This window comes from Pimephales promelas, chromosome 2, assembly GCF_988280905.1.
Source record: "Pimephales promelas chromosome 2, fPimPro1.hap1.1, whole genome shotgun sequence".
Taxonomy (NCBI): domain Eukaryota; kingdom Metazoa; phylum Chordata; class Actinopteri; order Cypriniformes; family Leuciscidae; genus Pimephales; species Pimephales promelas.
In genome coordinates, this window is record NC_142770.1 from 21,842,434 (window position 1) to 21,858,424 (window position 15,991).

General features: G+C 40.3%; 3 protein-coding genes across 11 annotated transcripts in view; all 3 read left to right on the forward strand.

The window, feature by feature from the left end:
- dock3 (dedicator of cytokinesis 3) overlaps nucleotides 1-6,626 on the forward strand; it is a 230,941-nt gene extending 224,315 nt beyond the window's left edge. For 8 of the 9 annotated variants that reach the window (XM_039668620.2, XM_089117902.1, XM_039668619.2 and 5 more), the window contains one exon: nucleotides 717-6,626. In XM_039668620.2, coding sequence (XP_039524554.1) covers nucleotides 717-1,298 — 582 coding nt within the window. In that variant the 3' untranslated portion in view covers nucleotides 1,299-6,626. The remainder of the gene's footprint in view (nucleotides 1-716) is intronic. The other variant, XR_005622340.2, reaches the window with a different exon arrangement.
- Nucleotides 6,627-7,601: 975 nt separating this feature from the next.
- manf (mesencephalic astrocyte-derived neurotrophic factor) lies at nucleotides 7,602-10,134 on the forward strand. Its single transcript, XM_039668661.2, has 4 exons — nucleotides 7,602-7,820; nucleotides 8,610-8,737; nucleotides 8,884-9,025; nucleotides 9,471-10,134. Exons 1-4 carry the CDS (start codon nucleotides 7,733-7,735, stop codon nucleotides 9,653-9,655), a joined length of 543 nt encoding a protein of 180 aa, XP_039524595.1. The 5' UTR covers nucleotides 7,602-7,732; the 3' UTR covers nucleotides 9,656-10,134.
- A 653-nt stretch (nucleotides 10,135-10,787) lies between these two features.
- rbm15b (RNA binding motif protein 15B) lies at nucleotides 10,788-13,578 on the forward strand. Its single transcript, XM_039668614.2, has one exon. It carries the CDS (start codon nucleotides 10,977-10,979, stop codon nucleotides 13,425-13,427), a length of 2,451 nt encoding a protein of 816 aa, XP_039524548.2. The 5' UTR covers nucleotides 10,788-10,976; the 3' UTR covers nucleotides 13,428-13,578.
- The last annotated feature ends 2,413 nt before the right edge of the window (nucleotides 13,579-15,991 follow it).

Sequence of the window (15,991 nt, forward strand, 5' to 3'; positions counted from 1 at the left end):
TACTGTAAAATAATTAGTCACAGTTAGAAGGTACACTTTAGCTATGATGGCTGCTTTAAGACAGAGGAGCTTAATCCTGCTCCTGGAGATCCACCTTTAAATCCAAATTGTGTTCAATATATCAGAAGCAGCCAGAGAAGGTCTTTGGGCTCATTTGGCTGTGTTGCTTACTATGTTTGCCACTGGTGATAGGAATTGGCATAATTTTAGTCACATTTTTGTCAGTAGTTATCCAATGTGGGTTAGTAGACAAGTTCACCTTCATGTTAAGGGTGAGTGAATAAGGACATAATTGTAATTTTTGCGTGAACTATTCCTTTAATGGAAGTTCATTGAAATCAGGGCTGGAACTGGATGGAGGATGTTCTCCAGAAGGTTGACTGATTAAGGATGAGACAGTGAGGATATTTTCCCACTGGTTAATCGACGTGTGATAACACCGGTATCACCGGCATGGGCTTTTAAAACACTAATTTAAAGGCAAACGTAAAATGCGCGGTTTACATGGGCACGCCTTACCAAATTTTCTGCAGTCACCGCAGTCAGCTCCTGTTGCTGATCTGTGACTAACTGAACTAAATGAAATTAATTAAATCGACAGTGTACCCTTGAGCACCCTGGCTCTTAGGTCTTCTTAATGTTATCTTACTGATCTTAGGTTTGAACAATTGCAGCAGATTTTGAATATAAAAACCTGCTTTACCTTTCCTCTTCAGTCGCCCCTGCACCCTATACCTGCCTCACCCACCAGTCCACAATCGGGCCTGGATGGCAGTAACTCCACCTTGTCCGGCAGCGCCAGCAGTGGCGTCTCCTCTTTGAGCGAGAGCAACTTCGCCCAGTCCTCCTCCGAGCCTCCGGCTCGAGCCGACACCTTGGACTCGATGCCGAGCAGCCAGGCCTGGACCACGGACACAGAGGAAGCCGAGAGTCCCTACCTCCCCGTACGCTACAGCGTCTCCGAGCCTGAAGTTCTGGACCCTCTCAAGCCCGCTCCCTGCCGTAGTCACTCAGCCCCGTTGGGTGTAACCCCAGGGATGCCCAGCGATGGCCACCATCACCTCCATCTCCACCATCACCACCCACATGCTATACACATCACCCACCCGCACTACCACCACCACCATGAGCCTGCGCCTGCTCTGCCTCCCAAACCTTACCTGAGGGAAGGGTGCATCCCTGAAGAGGACCTGAGACCGGTCCCAAGACCCATGCCCCGCAAGATCTCCCAGCCCCTGCTCACTAACAAGGAGGAGCAGGCCAAGGTGGCGTGGGAACATGGCATCAGCGAAGAATAGACAAAGAACGAGGTTCAGCTTGGACTGTTGGTTTTGGTGTTATAGGTGGTTGGGTTTTGGGAAAGTCCCAAGAAAAGACTGATTTGAAAATTCTCCTCTACTTCCCATGTATCCAGTGTAGGTCTTTTACACCTTTTAAGAAGTGCTTGCCATATTGCTGAGCTTCTACATGCTATTGAGATTTTTTGTTTTGCACTTAGTGGTTGTTGGTTGGGAGTTGCCCTGGAGCCTTGAGTTCAAACTGAGTGTAGAGCCCAAGTTACTTCCCCTCATTAGTATCAGTATGTTGATTGGATAATACAGATATGGTGAAAATCTTAATGCAATGGTACGAAAAGAGACTTTCAGATGAAACAGGAAGCACAAACTGAGATTCAGGTGGTTTTGAGGTGCACCAGGTCCAAGAGTTTTATGTCCTCAGAGATAGAAACATCTCTTGTCAAGGTCTACAACGTGAAAACACTTCATAATCATCATCACAATAGTTTAGATTTGTAATTCATACACCTTCAAAAAGAGTGTTGACAAACCTTATCAATAGGCATTGTTCTGTTTTGGTTGGGTAGCACTTTAGCACTTAAAATTTGAGCACCAAAAACCTTATTAGTTTTGCCTTTTTGTTTAATTAAACTCTGAAATAATTTAGAAAGTGCTATCAGAAGTCAAAAGTGGATATGTGGTTCTTTAGATAGTGGCTCAAATTTGAATTAAGTTGCATCCCGCTAGTCCACATAAAGGTGGATTTCAGACGATCTTTGAAGGAGTTTGAAGATCTCCTCATCGACTAAGCACGCTCATTGTAAACGGTTTTGTTAATACAGTGGCTGATACATGCTAACACTTCATTAGAGATCTTAAAACACTTCACAGAACGTCTGTTAACTCCTGCGCGGTTGTGGGAAGCTTCTCCTCAGAGAGAATCTGCACTGATTTGACAGTAATAGGCTTTTGCAATCTTCGTAAAGCCTCATTACACCCACACTATTGTCGTGCTGCGAAAGCAAATCAGCCACTCTAAACGTTACTACCCCGTTACGCTAATAACACAACAGCCAAAGCGCTGTTAAATCAAAGCCATTTCACAGATGTCTCCTCACAGTAAAGCGGCTTTAGGTCTCAGCGGGTTCCTTTGGGAATTGATTTCTGTTCCTGAGTTGAGTTGACAATTTTAATAAAGAAGTATATTTTTAGATAGAGCTGTTATAAAATTCCAAGACTTTAATATAATTGTATTGACAAAAACAGAGTTAGAATAAATACAGCTTAGATTATATTATACTGTATATGTCTATGAAAGATTATAGCCTATCACACATTTTTAAAGGTGGAAATGAGGCAAGATTCATGAGTGTGTTTTATGTGGTGACTTTTCTAAAGTCTTTCAACTGATGATAGATGCAAATTCAGTACCTGATGGTGTTTGCATATTAACTTCTGACGACTTGAAAGTATATGTTATTTAAAAAGCTAATTTGTTTATGTACAATGTGCATGTTCTCTTCAATAGTGGTGATATATTACCCTACATCACTTGAAGGGAGGGCCTGTTATTGCTTATACTGTATATGTACACACCCTCATCCACATCCTCATGATTTTATCTGATTTGAGCAACACTGCATATTGGGATAAACTAATGTGGCTGAAAACCCTTAATTTGCTGGCCAATTTTAATGTAATTTTCCAAAGGAAAGCAAGAATACGCGTCCAATAAAGTGACAAGTTGTAAACGCTATATTTTCCAAGTTAATTTTAGCTTGTCAGGGGATTTGTGTCATTATGGGTAGCAGTTAAATCTCACTGGTCCAAAACCTTGGTCCAAACAACTCTGTTAAAGGGGTCATGAACTGCATTTTTTTTAATGTTTAAGTTGCAAAAATGCTTTACTTAGATTTTAACCCTCTGATGTGAACGCTCTGTTTTGAGGGGCGTGTCTGCTGTCAGACTTTAATGTAAACGCCCACACAGTGCACAGGCTAAGGCTATGTTTACACGGAAACGATTCTGAAGAGAAAACGCAAAAGTGCCGTTGAAAACGAAAGTGCCGTTGAAAACGAAATCCGTGTGCAAATGGTGACGCAAAAGTGTGTGAAATTCAATGTAGTATGCACTTCAGGCGGCTAGGAATGCATACTACAACAACACCAAGTCCACGCGCCTGCGTACAACTTTCACCGTCAAGCAGACTTTTGCGTTTTTACCGTTTACACGGGAACACGGCGGTGGAGCGTTTTTAAGATTTCCACTATGGAGGGTGGTTTCACTTTTTTGCGTTTTTGAGCCTCAAAAATGCCGTTGCCGTGTAAACGAAAGGCACATCCGATAAAATATTTTTACGTTTTCACCCGCGAGCGTTCTCGTGTAAACGGCCTAAATCAGATCTTTCAGGCTACACCCTAACGCTAATAAGCCTTATGCGGAAATTATTATTACAACTAAATTGTCGGTCATTAAATAGGAAAACTAAATAATTGTGTAGATGATTTACTTCAAGTGTCCCGGCCGAAGTATTTTTTTGCACACAGTGACGCGACCAATCAATCACTCCTTTAATGCTGTGTTCACGCAAGACGCGAATAGCGCGTCAAATTCGCCCCTACCTAGTTATACGCGTGAACACTCTGAATCCATTCGCGCGTCAAGAGCGAAATTGACACGCATAATAAAACAAAAGTTTAGACTGGTTGGCTACACATTCACTGTGCTCGCGACTGCTGCAACTTGTGGGGGCTGGCTGCAGGACGACTCAACTTCCACGGACAGTTTTTAATATTTTATATCAAGATTTTGCTTTAGTATAATTTTCGGGACAATTAAGGTTGGTTTCGGGATTCGATTTCAGGACAAAAGCTTAGGTTTCGCGACTGTCCCGAATTTTTGGGACTTTTGGTCACCCTAGATTACTATCATGCTATTAAGAGAAACAATATGAAGTTGGCCGTTTAGACACTGGCTTGATTTGCTGACGCATAAACAGTAAACAGACGCAATAAACGATTTTGAGACAAATAACTACAACACGGTTACATGTTGTGGCATTACTGTCGAGTCCATATCTTACAGTAACAGTCTGTTTTCAAAGCCTGCGCCGAAATTGCGACTGATTTACCAAAGAATCCACAGCGAAATGTACCGTACAAAGAAATAATGTACTGATACATATTTTTAAATATAAATAAGCACTTTTCGAGCATTAAGATTCTTTAGAAGATAATATTATTTTTAGTCCAGTGATCATGTATCACTTTTCTCATCTCACTAATGCTCCAGTGGGTGGGGCCAAAGATGTGATGTGTCTATTATGTCATAATGTGACAATTCTAAACTAGTCATCTTCTGAGCTAGATTTCAAGCTTTTGATTTCTGAAACGTATAGGATGTTTTAATAGTACAATGAGCTTTAAAACTTGATTTCTCAATTCATGACTCCTTTAAGCATTATATATATTCTGATTGGCTGTGATTTCATTGTTCCATATGATATATGGACAGACAAATTACTTGTCACAGAAACGGTCACCTGGTTAGGTTAGGCATATCTTTTATTTTATTAATATTTGAAAACCACTATATATATTGTGTAGGCCCTACACAAATTGATAATGCGGTTTAATTTGGTTTTGTATCGCTTAATTAAGAGGATATATTATGGGTTTAAAAAGTACTTTTTTATTTATTTCTGGCATGCTAACACAAAAGTATATACTTTAGGCTGCTCATAGTATGAAATGTACTTAAGCCCCAAATTATCAAAGGCAAAGGCAAGTTTTAGGTAAACTTTTGTAAAATGAAAACTGTACTTGTCATGGCAGGATATGTACAGACTACAGAGAGAAATGCATGTATCGTAATGACTGATATAACTGGTGGTTCATCACTAACAATCTTTTTTTATGGCCAGAGAAAGCAAAAACACATGATAGAGGGCCTTCTGTAAATGTTCATTACGTTAAATATTCCCATCTGTTTTCCGTTAGTCAGAAAAGACATTGTCTATTCATTTATATGCTATTCCTCATAAAGTGAAACTTGGGTAACTGCTGATGGTATGCAGTTGTATATTATTACATATTATTTTCTTTACTAAATTATAAAGACATATAATGATGAAGTAAGTGTGTTAAGTCTCCAAAGACGTATAAATGGGTCGAGTGATGAGTTATTGATACTTGTTTATATTAACTTTAATCATTTTAGGGTTAATTCAGACAATATAAATAATTTTTATACACATTGATCAGGGAAGGAACTGGAATCTATGCAAAGATCGAGTGTTATAAGACAGAGTGTCGAAGTATATCCGTCACAGCTCATTCTGTGAATATTAGCACTGATAAAACTAAAAAGCATTAATATTTGTTGTTTTGAGCATTTCTTATTATGCTTTCTAGACATTTTGCACGGATACTGTGCGTCTTGTATTCGTTCACCATCGTAAATTTGCTTGCATATTCAAGCAAAAAAAAAAAAAGTATTATAATCTCAATTCATTCAAACCTTATGCTTTAAATGAAGTTTACTCATTTGGCACAAACAACTGTAAAAAAAAAAAAAAAAAATCAAAAAACGAGTGTACATATTTTACATGTTTGATATCTCCATGGAGGTTTTGGATTCAAAGTTTCAGATTGAGGGTGACATTTTATTTTTTACATGATGAGGTTGCCCTGATCAGCATCTCTAATTCAATTCCAGATCAATACTGTTGTTATGTGTGAATTGCTAATGAAAAATTGGGTTTATTTTCCTGAAAGGATTGATGACTTGAATGAGGTAAATATTGTCATACATTTGAAATGACAGTTTCTGGTAAATGTGAGAAGTTTTGGTCTCTGTACATATGAAAAACTAAGTAAAGATGGGTATTAAACGCTCTGGCCTGCATTACAGTTCGTACCACACCATGTCTGGCTTTATTTTGTGTATATAATCCTTCAAAAGCTTTGTATTTATATGGTCAAGAGGGACAAATCATGTATAGACTGAGATTAATTGTCTGCCTTGTACTTTCTGATGTAAATGTGTTTTTAAAACTAAACTGCAAACAAGTGAAAAAGAAAAAAAAAATCTTTCAATGGCCTACTCACTACAGTTATTTTGTGTATTTTGCATTGAAATCTGAAGAGCGTTTTGTTTTACCATGCAGAAATACGAAAACCTTTGTACAAGTATTCTCAAAGTATTTTTTTCTGTATATATTGTGCTAGCATGAATAAATGTGGTGTGGATTTTAGATGTAAATACACACTTTTTCTTTCCTACTCACTTAACCGCTGTGACGTGTAATTCATTAATAATGCCTAATATTAAAGATAATGTTTTATCGACTGCTATTTGCCTTCTTTCCTTACTTGGATGTGTGATTGAGTCATTACCGTTTAAGTTCCATGTTTTTTTTTTTTGTTTGTTTTTTTTTTGTGTGTGTGTGTGTGTGTGTGTGTGTGTTTATTGACAGCAAAGTATTAAAAGAACCTTGAAAAAAACTATAGACTATTACACAATATTTGACACACCAAAAACATAACTTGCCTTAAAATGAAAATTATGGCTGCTCATACCAAAAAAACATAAAGTTAAAAGAATAGAAAAGTCAACAACACAACTATTATGATAATAACACAGAGGAAATACATTGTTGCAATCACATTTTTTTTTCAGCAAATGAACGACAATGACAGCCAATCCGAATCCATCCGACTTTAAAGAGTTTAAACATTTAATATAGCATTTAATGTAGGCCTAACTTAAACACTTATTGTCAACAACTGGTGTATATTCTAATATTGTTGTTTCAAGTAGTTATCTTCCTTAGTGTGAACAGTACGTAACAGTTCTGAGAACTCCGTTAAGCTTTTCATTAGCCAATACCTAGTCGAACTATTACCTGAATAAATTTTGTTTTAAGTGCTAGCAAATGTTTTGGAACTAGCATGGTAGGCTTGCCTTTAAATGACACCAATATACTGTTTATCTGAGAAAAATATCACAAAATTGTCTTCTTTTATAATATACTTACTGATAAAGCGAATTTTGGTGGAATGTTGACAGTTGATTTATGTAAAGTGTCACCGGATGGAGGAGAACTACAAACATGGCGCTTGTGCAAACCACACATCATCAAGCCATCGTCACCAGGAATGTTCACCTTCAGAACCAATCAGAGGCCGCCAACTGGACTCACTCCCTGGATGAACACGGCACATCCATTCAGACAAGAGTGCGTGTGGCGACGTCACGCGCCATCCAATAGACGAGCGAAGAGTGGACCGGTAACCAATCAGCTGCGAGAGGGGGCGGGAACTTTCAATAGGAAGCGCTGTTGAATCTGTACGTTGCGTGTTCTCGAGCCGGTATCTTTAATGATCGTTCAGAACCAATTCTAGCACTTTCTCATAACGTATTTAAATAGTTACAGACGTTTGTTTGGTTTTAGGATGTTATATTTAAGCGGGCTTTCCGTTGCGCTCGCCCTGGCGCTGGTTCCGAGCTACAGTGACGCTTTGAAAGATGGAGAGTGTGAAGGTGAGTTGTTTAATATCTTCATGATGTAAACATGTCCAGGAAACACATATTACCTGTCAGAAACGTCTCACTTCTGCGTTTTATTCGTTGGCTTTAGTTTAGCTATGTTGTATGTTTAGTTGAGGTCTTTTTATTGGGTATTTTTGGTCTTTGTTTCCTACTGTTAACTACTTCAGTTGATTAATAATTATATTTTGTTTTTAAAGTGTTAAGGTAAACGTATTTTATAATATATATTTGTAAAAAAATCTTTAGGATATTTGTGAAATGATATATTAGAAAAGTAAGTATTTTATCAATTGAAAACCTTTATATTTGTATTGTAAAGGCATTTATTTATGTAAATTAGGTCACATGGCCACTACTTTTTGTTTTCAATGAAAATCTTTCGAACCGTCATATACTGTAAACAGTGGATATCATAATGCTGGTTATTATCAGAAACCCATGCAAATAAGTAAGTACTTCATATTCAGAACTATCTACGGCACACCTATTCAAATAGTGGTCGTATTTTCCTATTCATTAACTGATCAGTAAATTAATAATTTTGAAATGAAATCAGTAAACTCCTTACCTGGAATATATTATTATGAAGGGAAAAACGAGAAAGACCTGTATATTTTAATAGTGACTACACATTACACTTGTTACATTTCTGGCATATTTTTTCATCACTTGATATTGCTGTATTGTAAAGTAGGCCAAATCTTGTTTGTAAGCCGTAATGCATGTTAATGTATTGTTTTCAAAGAAAAACTTTGTTTGTCCATGATTTTTGCATTGCAGTCTGTGTGGGTTTCCTGCAACGGTTTTATCAGACGCTAAAAGACGGCGACATCAAGTTCAACAGTGACACCATCGAGAAACATCTTCTAAAATTTTGCAAAGAGACCAAAGGGAAAGAAAACCGCTTTGTAAGTCTTTGTGTTTATCAATGAATTTTCCTTTTTTTTTTCTTTCTTGCAATATTTCTGTTTGTTTATTCTTACTTTGTGTGTGTGTGTGTGTGTGTGTGTGTGTGTGTGTGTGTGTGTGTGTGTGTGTGTGTGTGTGTGTGTAGTGTTATTATATAGGGGCAACAAGTGACGCAGCAACAAAAATTATCAATGAAGTTTCCAAACCGTTGAGTCATCATGTGCCAGTGGATAAGATCTGTGAGAAGCTCAAAAAGAAGGACAGTCAAATCTGTGAACTGAAATATGGTAAGTTGCATAGAAAAATACACTACCCAGCCATCAGAAAAAGTTGCTGTTTGGATTTAAATAGACAAATGCTTAAGAGTCTATGATTGGATCATTATTGCAGTTTCTTGCATGTTATATCTGGTTCTTCTAACCCTAACTTATAGAGTGTGTAACTTTTCATTTCTTAAACAATTAGTATGAAGACACAATGGTTGGCGAGTAACCATTTCATATCCATAGTCCTGTTTAAAGGAGAACTCTGGTCAATTTTAACATTGAGCTCATTTTTTTGTACATTTGAAGTGCTGTCAGTACAAACAAAAACGCACCGTGTTATCCTCTTTTATTCTCGTTTTTGTCTGTACTGACAGCACTCCAAATGTTCAAAAAAAAAGAGCTCAATGTTAAAATTGGCATATAAGAGAATATAAACTTCCAGCCACTAAATGCATTTTCCTCCTAGATAAACAAGTTGACCTGAGCTCCGTCGACCTGAAGAAGTTGAAAGTGAAAGATCTGAAGAAAATTCTGGAGGAATGGGGCGAATCCTGCAAGGGATGCGCAGAGAAATCCGACTTCATTCGCAAGATCAATGAGCTAATGCCCAAGTATGCGCCCAACGCAGCCAAGGCACGGACAGATCTGTAAACTTGCAGGGAATTATGGGACCAAGGCAGGGGCCAAAGGCATTTAGGATGGAAGATTAGCGCTGTGAAGCTGACTGACCGCCTAACAGTGGGGTTTGCATTGTGTTGTCACATTACCATGTACGCCAGGGGTAAACGTCAAGAAACCAAGCACACACACGCTTCTGTTAAAACACAACCTTTCATTTATGACTTGCAATGTGCAAGCTTGTAGTTCTAAATAATATCCAACACAACTTATGTTTGGCTCCTGACGTTTCGGGGAATATGTTTGACACGCTTTGCTGAGTTTGATTTACATTTTCTTTTTCTTTTTTTGAGGGTATAGGCTTTCTTAATTGATTCATTATATGAAATATAATGGAGGAAAGTCTCATCTTCAAAATATGAGGGTCAGTTTGAGTGTAAAATGTTTATTACAGTTATACTGTCTTTTTTCATTAAAAGAAGAAAATAAATATTTGTTGTCTTTTATTATTATTATTGTTTGTTTTATGTTGGTTTATCATTGTTTGCATTTAACATTGTACCTTTTAAATCATGGCCATTTTTTGTACGATTTCCTTCAGTACATTAGCATTTTATTTGACTACCAAAACATCATGTGATGGTATGGAATTGATTTATATGGTTATTTAATGCAATAGTCATTGCATACATTTGTATATTTTGGTACATTAAATAAGACAATGCACATTATTTGGATTGTCATATGATATGCATATCTTTTTTATTATTGTATATCATTTCAGGGTATTGGCGATGTTTGTTTGGTTATTTTTGCAAATACTAATATATTATGTGTTTTTTTTCTATAGCGGACTAAATTCTAAAAAAAAGAAAAAAAAAGAAAATGTGCTGTGTAAAACAGAACCGGCATAACTGGATATGATAAAGCTTATTGTATTACTTCACATTCACAAATAGATTGTGCAGTAGAACAATAATCCAGGCATTGTATTTTTCTCAGCTCTTCTGGCATGACATTAAGTATTAGATTCTTGTGAATATAATTAATACATTTTGCTCTCAGAACTTTACAATTCTAAAGCGTCACGCGAATGCGCACTGACGTCAGCTACGCTCCTCCCACTCGTGGGGCGCGCACATTCCTTTTGTCCAAGATGGCGGAGTAGATGCATCTGAAGCGACGCTAATGTTTGTCGTTTTATTTTTATCGGTGAAGCTCAACACCCAGGCGAACGTTTTTCCGTGAAAACGTTAGGTAAAGTCCTCCTCACGGATGTACAAAAATTCCTGAAGCCGTGAGATTTCACCTCGGAGCTGATTTTATATTTTTGCGGGGGGAGCATCACTGTAAAATGAAGCGGCAGGCCGAGCGCGACGCGAGTCCGTCCAGAACTCTCGCCAAACGCGTCCGCGAGCGAGACCGAGAGCGCGAACCGAACCCGCCGTTAGCGTTGCTGCTCGCGGAGAGCCGAAACTATCATAAACGAAGCCGCAGCCGAGAGCGGGAAAAACCGCGGGTCCGTGAAGAGAGAGAGAGTCTGCATCACCGCCCGCATCACGAACTGGGTCTGCTTGGTCGAGCCCCCCTCCGAACCACCTCAGTTCTGCCTAAAGGTAAGACTGTGACACCAGCTACAGAACCGGTGCCTACACGACTAGAATACAAGACACTACTTATCAGCAACCTTGGATCTCAGCTTTCTGATGAACATGTGGAGGACGGACTGTTTCATGAGTTTAAAAAGTTTGGAGATATGAGTGTTAAGCTGTCTCATACGCCTGAACTGGGTCGCGTCGCATACGTCAACTTCAGACACACGGAAATTGCACGGGAAGCACGTCACGCCAAAACCAGGTTGGTGCTATATGATCGTCCACTCAAAGTTGAACCCATGTACATGCGGCGTCGCAGTGTCACGCCTCCAGATGTTAGTTATGTATCTCTACACAGCGCTGCCTACACCTACAGACAGCGGTCCCTGTCGCCCGGCGCGGGCAGCACTAGCGCCCTTCGAGAAGTGAGACCCAGGCATTACGTTGATGGCATGGGTCTCAGTCGGGACCGCGTTTTGGACTATTACAGCGCTTTGGAGGAGAGGAGCCGTGCGTATGCATATCAGCTTCCTGAGGACGACTTAAAACCAGAGGACGATCAGAGAGCCACGAGGAATTTGTTCATCGGAAACTTGGATCATAATATTTCTGAGGTGGAACTACGACAAGGATTTGAGAAGTATGGGATTATTGAAGAAGTCGTTATCAAGCGGCCTGCTCGCGGACAAGGAGGCGCGTATGCTTTTCTTAAATTCCAGAACTTGGATATGGCTCACCGGGCTAAGGTGGCCATGCAGGGACGTATGATTAACGGCAACCCGATTAAGATCGGATATGGAAAAGCCAATCCGACGACTCGGCTCTGGGTGGGCGGACTTGGCCCGAATACGTCTCTCGCTGCTTTAGCACGTGAGTTTGACCGCTTTGGGAGTATTCGCACCATTGACTATGTGAAAGGAGATAATTTTGCTTACATTCATTATGAGAGCTTGGATGCAGCCCAGGCCGCTTGTGCGCAAATGCGTGGTTTTCCTCTGGGCGGTCCGAACCGCCGGCTGCGCGTGGATTTTGCGAAGGCGGAGGAGACGAGGGCGTACCCTCAACAGTACCAGCCGCCTTTGCTCCCGCCGCCTCATTTTGATATTCTCGCTGAGGGTTACGGACGTCACCGCAGCCTAGAGAGGGAGCTGAGAGCGAGGGCCCGCTCACCGTCACACCCTCTGTTCGCCGAGCGAGAAAGAGAGCGCCTATCGGATCGGGACTGGAGTCCGCCAAAGGGACTGGAGCGGCGGGCCAACCCAGAAGCTTTTGGGCGGGTCCGGCAGCGCAGCCGTAGCCGCAGTCGAGAACGCTGGTTAAAGGAGCGGGACCTCGAGCGGGGGCTGGGGAAAAACTGGGAGGAGCGACGCAAGCGAAGAAGCCTGAGCCCCAACGACCGTCCCACCGAGGAGCGTGGACGGTCAAAGCTCAGAGGAGGGGCGCCGGCCACCCCTGAGGACAGTCCGGACCGGGGCCGCGGGCGTCTCCCGGACTCCACCTCAGAACCCCTCGATCACACCCCTGACATCAGCAGACACTTCAGCGACGAGCGTCCCGCGCAGGACGAGTCTTTGCATCCGAGGAAGGACGAGCGGGATCGCAACCACCGCAAAAGCGAAAGCGACCCGGACTCGCAGATGGACAAATCCAAAACGGACTCCAAAAAGCCCAGCACACTCTCCGAATACGCCCAGACGTTGAGCCGTGTGTGGCACGGTTCTCTCGTCCTTAAAAACAGCTGCTTCCCCACAAACATGCACATGCTCGAGGGTGGCGTGAGCTTTCTCCACGCCCTCATGAGAGACAACCAAGCAGGAGGCGCCAAGATCACACAGCTTAAAATTGCCCAGCGGTTGAGGTTGGATCAGCCCAAACTGGACGAGGTGATGCGCCGCATCAAGCTAGGCAGCCCGGACAGCTACGCCGTGCTCCTCGCCGTCCAGGGGCCCTTGGACCGGGACGCCCCTCCTCCAGAACCAGGCCTTCAACAGCGCCTTCTCCGCAACCTGGTGACGTACCTCAGGAACAAGCAGGCGGCAGGGGTCATCGGCTTGCCCCTCGGGGGCCCCAAAGAGCGGGAGACGGGGGGCATGCTGTACGCCTTCCCTCCGTGTGACTTCTCACAGCAGTATCTCCAGAATGCTCTCAAAACTCTCGGCAAACTTGAGGAGGAGCACCTGGTGATCGTGGTGGTTAGAGACTCACCTTAACACTTTAATTCCACCTCTAGAAAACGTTCCACACAGATTTTATGCCTTTTATGATTTTAGGATGGACCTTTTTAGCTAAATACTTCCATACAGTCATCATTCCTTTCTTAACATGTTTTAAAATCAAATAGCATCCCAGAGAAGCAACAAATGAGTTTTTTTTTCACCTGTGCTCAAAATCATTGTATTCTACTTTAAAAAAAAAAAAGTGTTTTATATATTTGCATGCACAAAGCAATTTGACTGAAGTTCCCATCCAGTGGTTTGCTATAATGGGTGTACTATGTACGTACTGGGCCTCATTTTTTTTTTTTTAAATCATGTGTTGGTGAATCGTAGCATTCGATTCACTCTGACAGTTTACCTAAAAAAAAAAAAAGTTTGTCGATTTCTGTTGACCGGAATTCAAGTATGTGGCTTTTTTACACATTCAGTAACAGGTTTTCTCTCGTTGTCCGTTCCGCAAAAGATCCTAGATGTTTTTTGGTTTTTCCAGAAATAAAACGGTGCTTGACAAGGCGGTATGTTCAGTTCAGATTTCAGCCGTTTGTGTCGTAACTGATGGCATCTACCTCTTTAACCATGTAACACATCAGGTATGTTTGACGAAATGAAGCGAGTCTTTGAGCCCATTGCGTTTTAATTGTATGTTGTTATAAATATGCACCTGCAGCACTAACAGAAAGGTCATGTGACCATACTTGTGTGTAACGAGTTACTGTATTGATCCAGACACACTAATGTTTAACCATTACGAACACTACGGTCTAAGCTCGTGTTTATTTGTACACAGTGCCCTCCGCTGAATGACTACTTGCCGAGTCATTTGAACCCATTGGTAAAACTGAGTCAACCAAATTTAAAGTGAGTTTTTAAACAAATGTCATGTGATTTGACTTTCATACTGACGTGTAAACCTCAATCAAGTGTTATTCTTAGATTTTAGTTGATAATCATGGGGTTTGAAGGTCCACCTGCCAACACTACAACCATTTGCACTGAACGGTAATTTTCCATTGTTAATTTTTAATCGTGTTCTTTTGTTTTACATCTCTTTTAACACTCCTTTTTTTGTAATACTTTTATAGGAAGTCTTTTTTTTTTCTGTCTGTATGCGAAAACTGTATGACGTATAAAGAAAAGTAAACATTTCATGTGCTTGTTTTTAAACTCGTACCTCCTGTCGTTATTTGCAGTTTAATGTTTAGCGATATGTACCTGTCTCCATAGTTACGTCTTCTCCATCTCAGTCCTGCCTACAAAACAAGTTAAGTGAAGGTTAAAGTGGTAACCAGGCAACCACATCCATCATTGAGGAGAAAAAAAAGTTCAAACTAGGTTTGAGTGTGAAGTTGCCTGTAATGACCGCTAGATGTCAGGGTGCTCAAAGAAAAGCAACATTAGCTCAACATATGAAATGGCTAGTTCCTGCTGTGCAAGTGGAAGTTGCTCCAGGGGAAACAGTGAGTGCACTGCATATTAAATTCTTGCTGAGACATTATTGTGCCGTTGAACAGATTTAAAAGTAGTTAGTTTCACTCTATGCCAGTATGCAAATGAAGTAGTTTGCGCACCATATTTATGCCGTTTAACATAGATCTACACGACGCTGGAATATTAACACGCCTTGTTGTTTTCGGAAGCTTTGTTAGTTATTTATAATGTTGTGAGTGACTAACACTTAATTAGCTCGTTTCTCAATGTCAGAATGAGAGAATCTAAACCGCTCAGGTCCAGTCTGTCAAATCCTGACGGATTTCCCAACGCTTTCCTGCTGACCAACTGTCTGCGCAGAAAGGCTTTAGACTTACTTAATTGACTGAACCTGCTCTCTCAAGGTGACGGGGAATTTTAAATTGGCCATTTATAAAGGGTTTTTGTGTGTTTACACTTACAGTTGTCAAGCTGCCAACAACTGGTGTAATTTGAACAGCGCTAGGAGAACTGGGATTCATGAGTCAATTTGGGATGGCCTGAATCACAGCTCTCATATATTTCACTGTCATAGCTTGAATTTGTCTGAAAGCGTTTTAACCTTCAAATGGTCTTCGTTTCATGTTACACTTCTGGTCTTCGGGGTCTATACCGCAACAATTGATTAATTGTACAAAAATATACATTTTTAATCATACATAATATATATTTTTTTGTTTACTTCTCATCTATTCATTAATGCTATGTTTTTAGAGATATTTTCCATATACAAAAATGTATCCATATCCTTTGTATCCATACAATTCCTCAACTACACCATTAGCTTTAGCATTAGCATATGAGATGTTATTTTTTTATGATGCATTGCATTTATGCTCTAGTCCTAGGCCTTCATTTCTGTGTAAAAATGTTCAGATTTATGATGGATTTTTTATTTTTTATTATTATTATTTTTTTTTAGAAAATATTTAGTTTTTTTTTTTGTTGTTGTTGTTTTTTTCCCTCACATTTCCCATTCATTTCAATGTGGCGTCATATTGACCCCGAAGACCAGAAGTGTAAACTTTTTTTTTTTTTTTACATACTTTCAGAACAACCTCATCAAGCCCATGTATGAAAAGTCACAAAAT

Bases quoted from the DNA above. Each gene is read 5' to 3' on its own strand.
- manf (XM_039668661.2), top strand. From the start codon at position 7,733: ATGTTATATTTAAGCGGGCTTTCCGTTGCGCTCGCCCTGGCGCTGGTT. The intron at 7,821-8,609 runs GTGAGTTGTTTA...TTTGCATTGCAG, and splicing joins GAAAGATGGAGAGTGTGAAG to TCTGTGTGGGTTTCCTGCAA. The intron at 9,026-9,470 runs GTAAGTTGCATA...TTTTCCTCCTAG, and splicing joins AATCTGTGAACTGAAATATG to ATAAACAAGTTGACCTGAGC.
- rbm15b (XM_039668614.2), top strand. From the start codon at position 10,977: ATGAAGCGGCAGGCCGAGCGCGACGCGAGTCCGTCCAGAACTCTCGCC.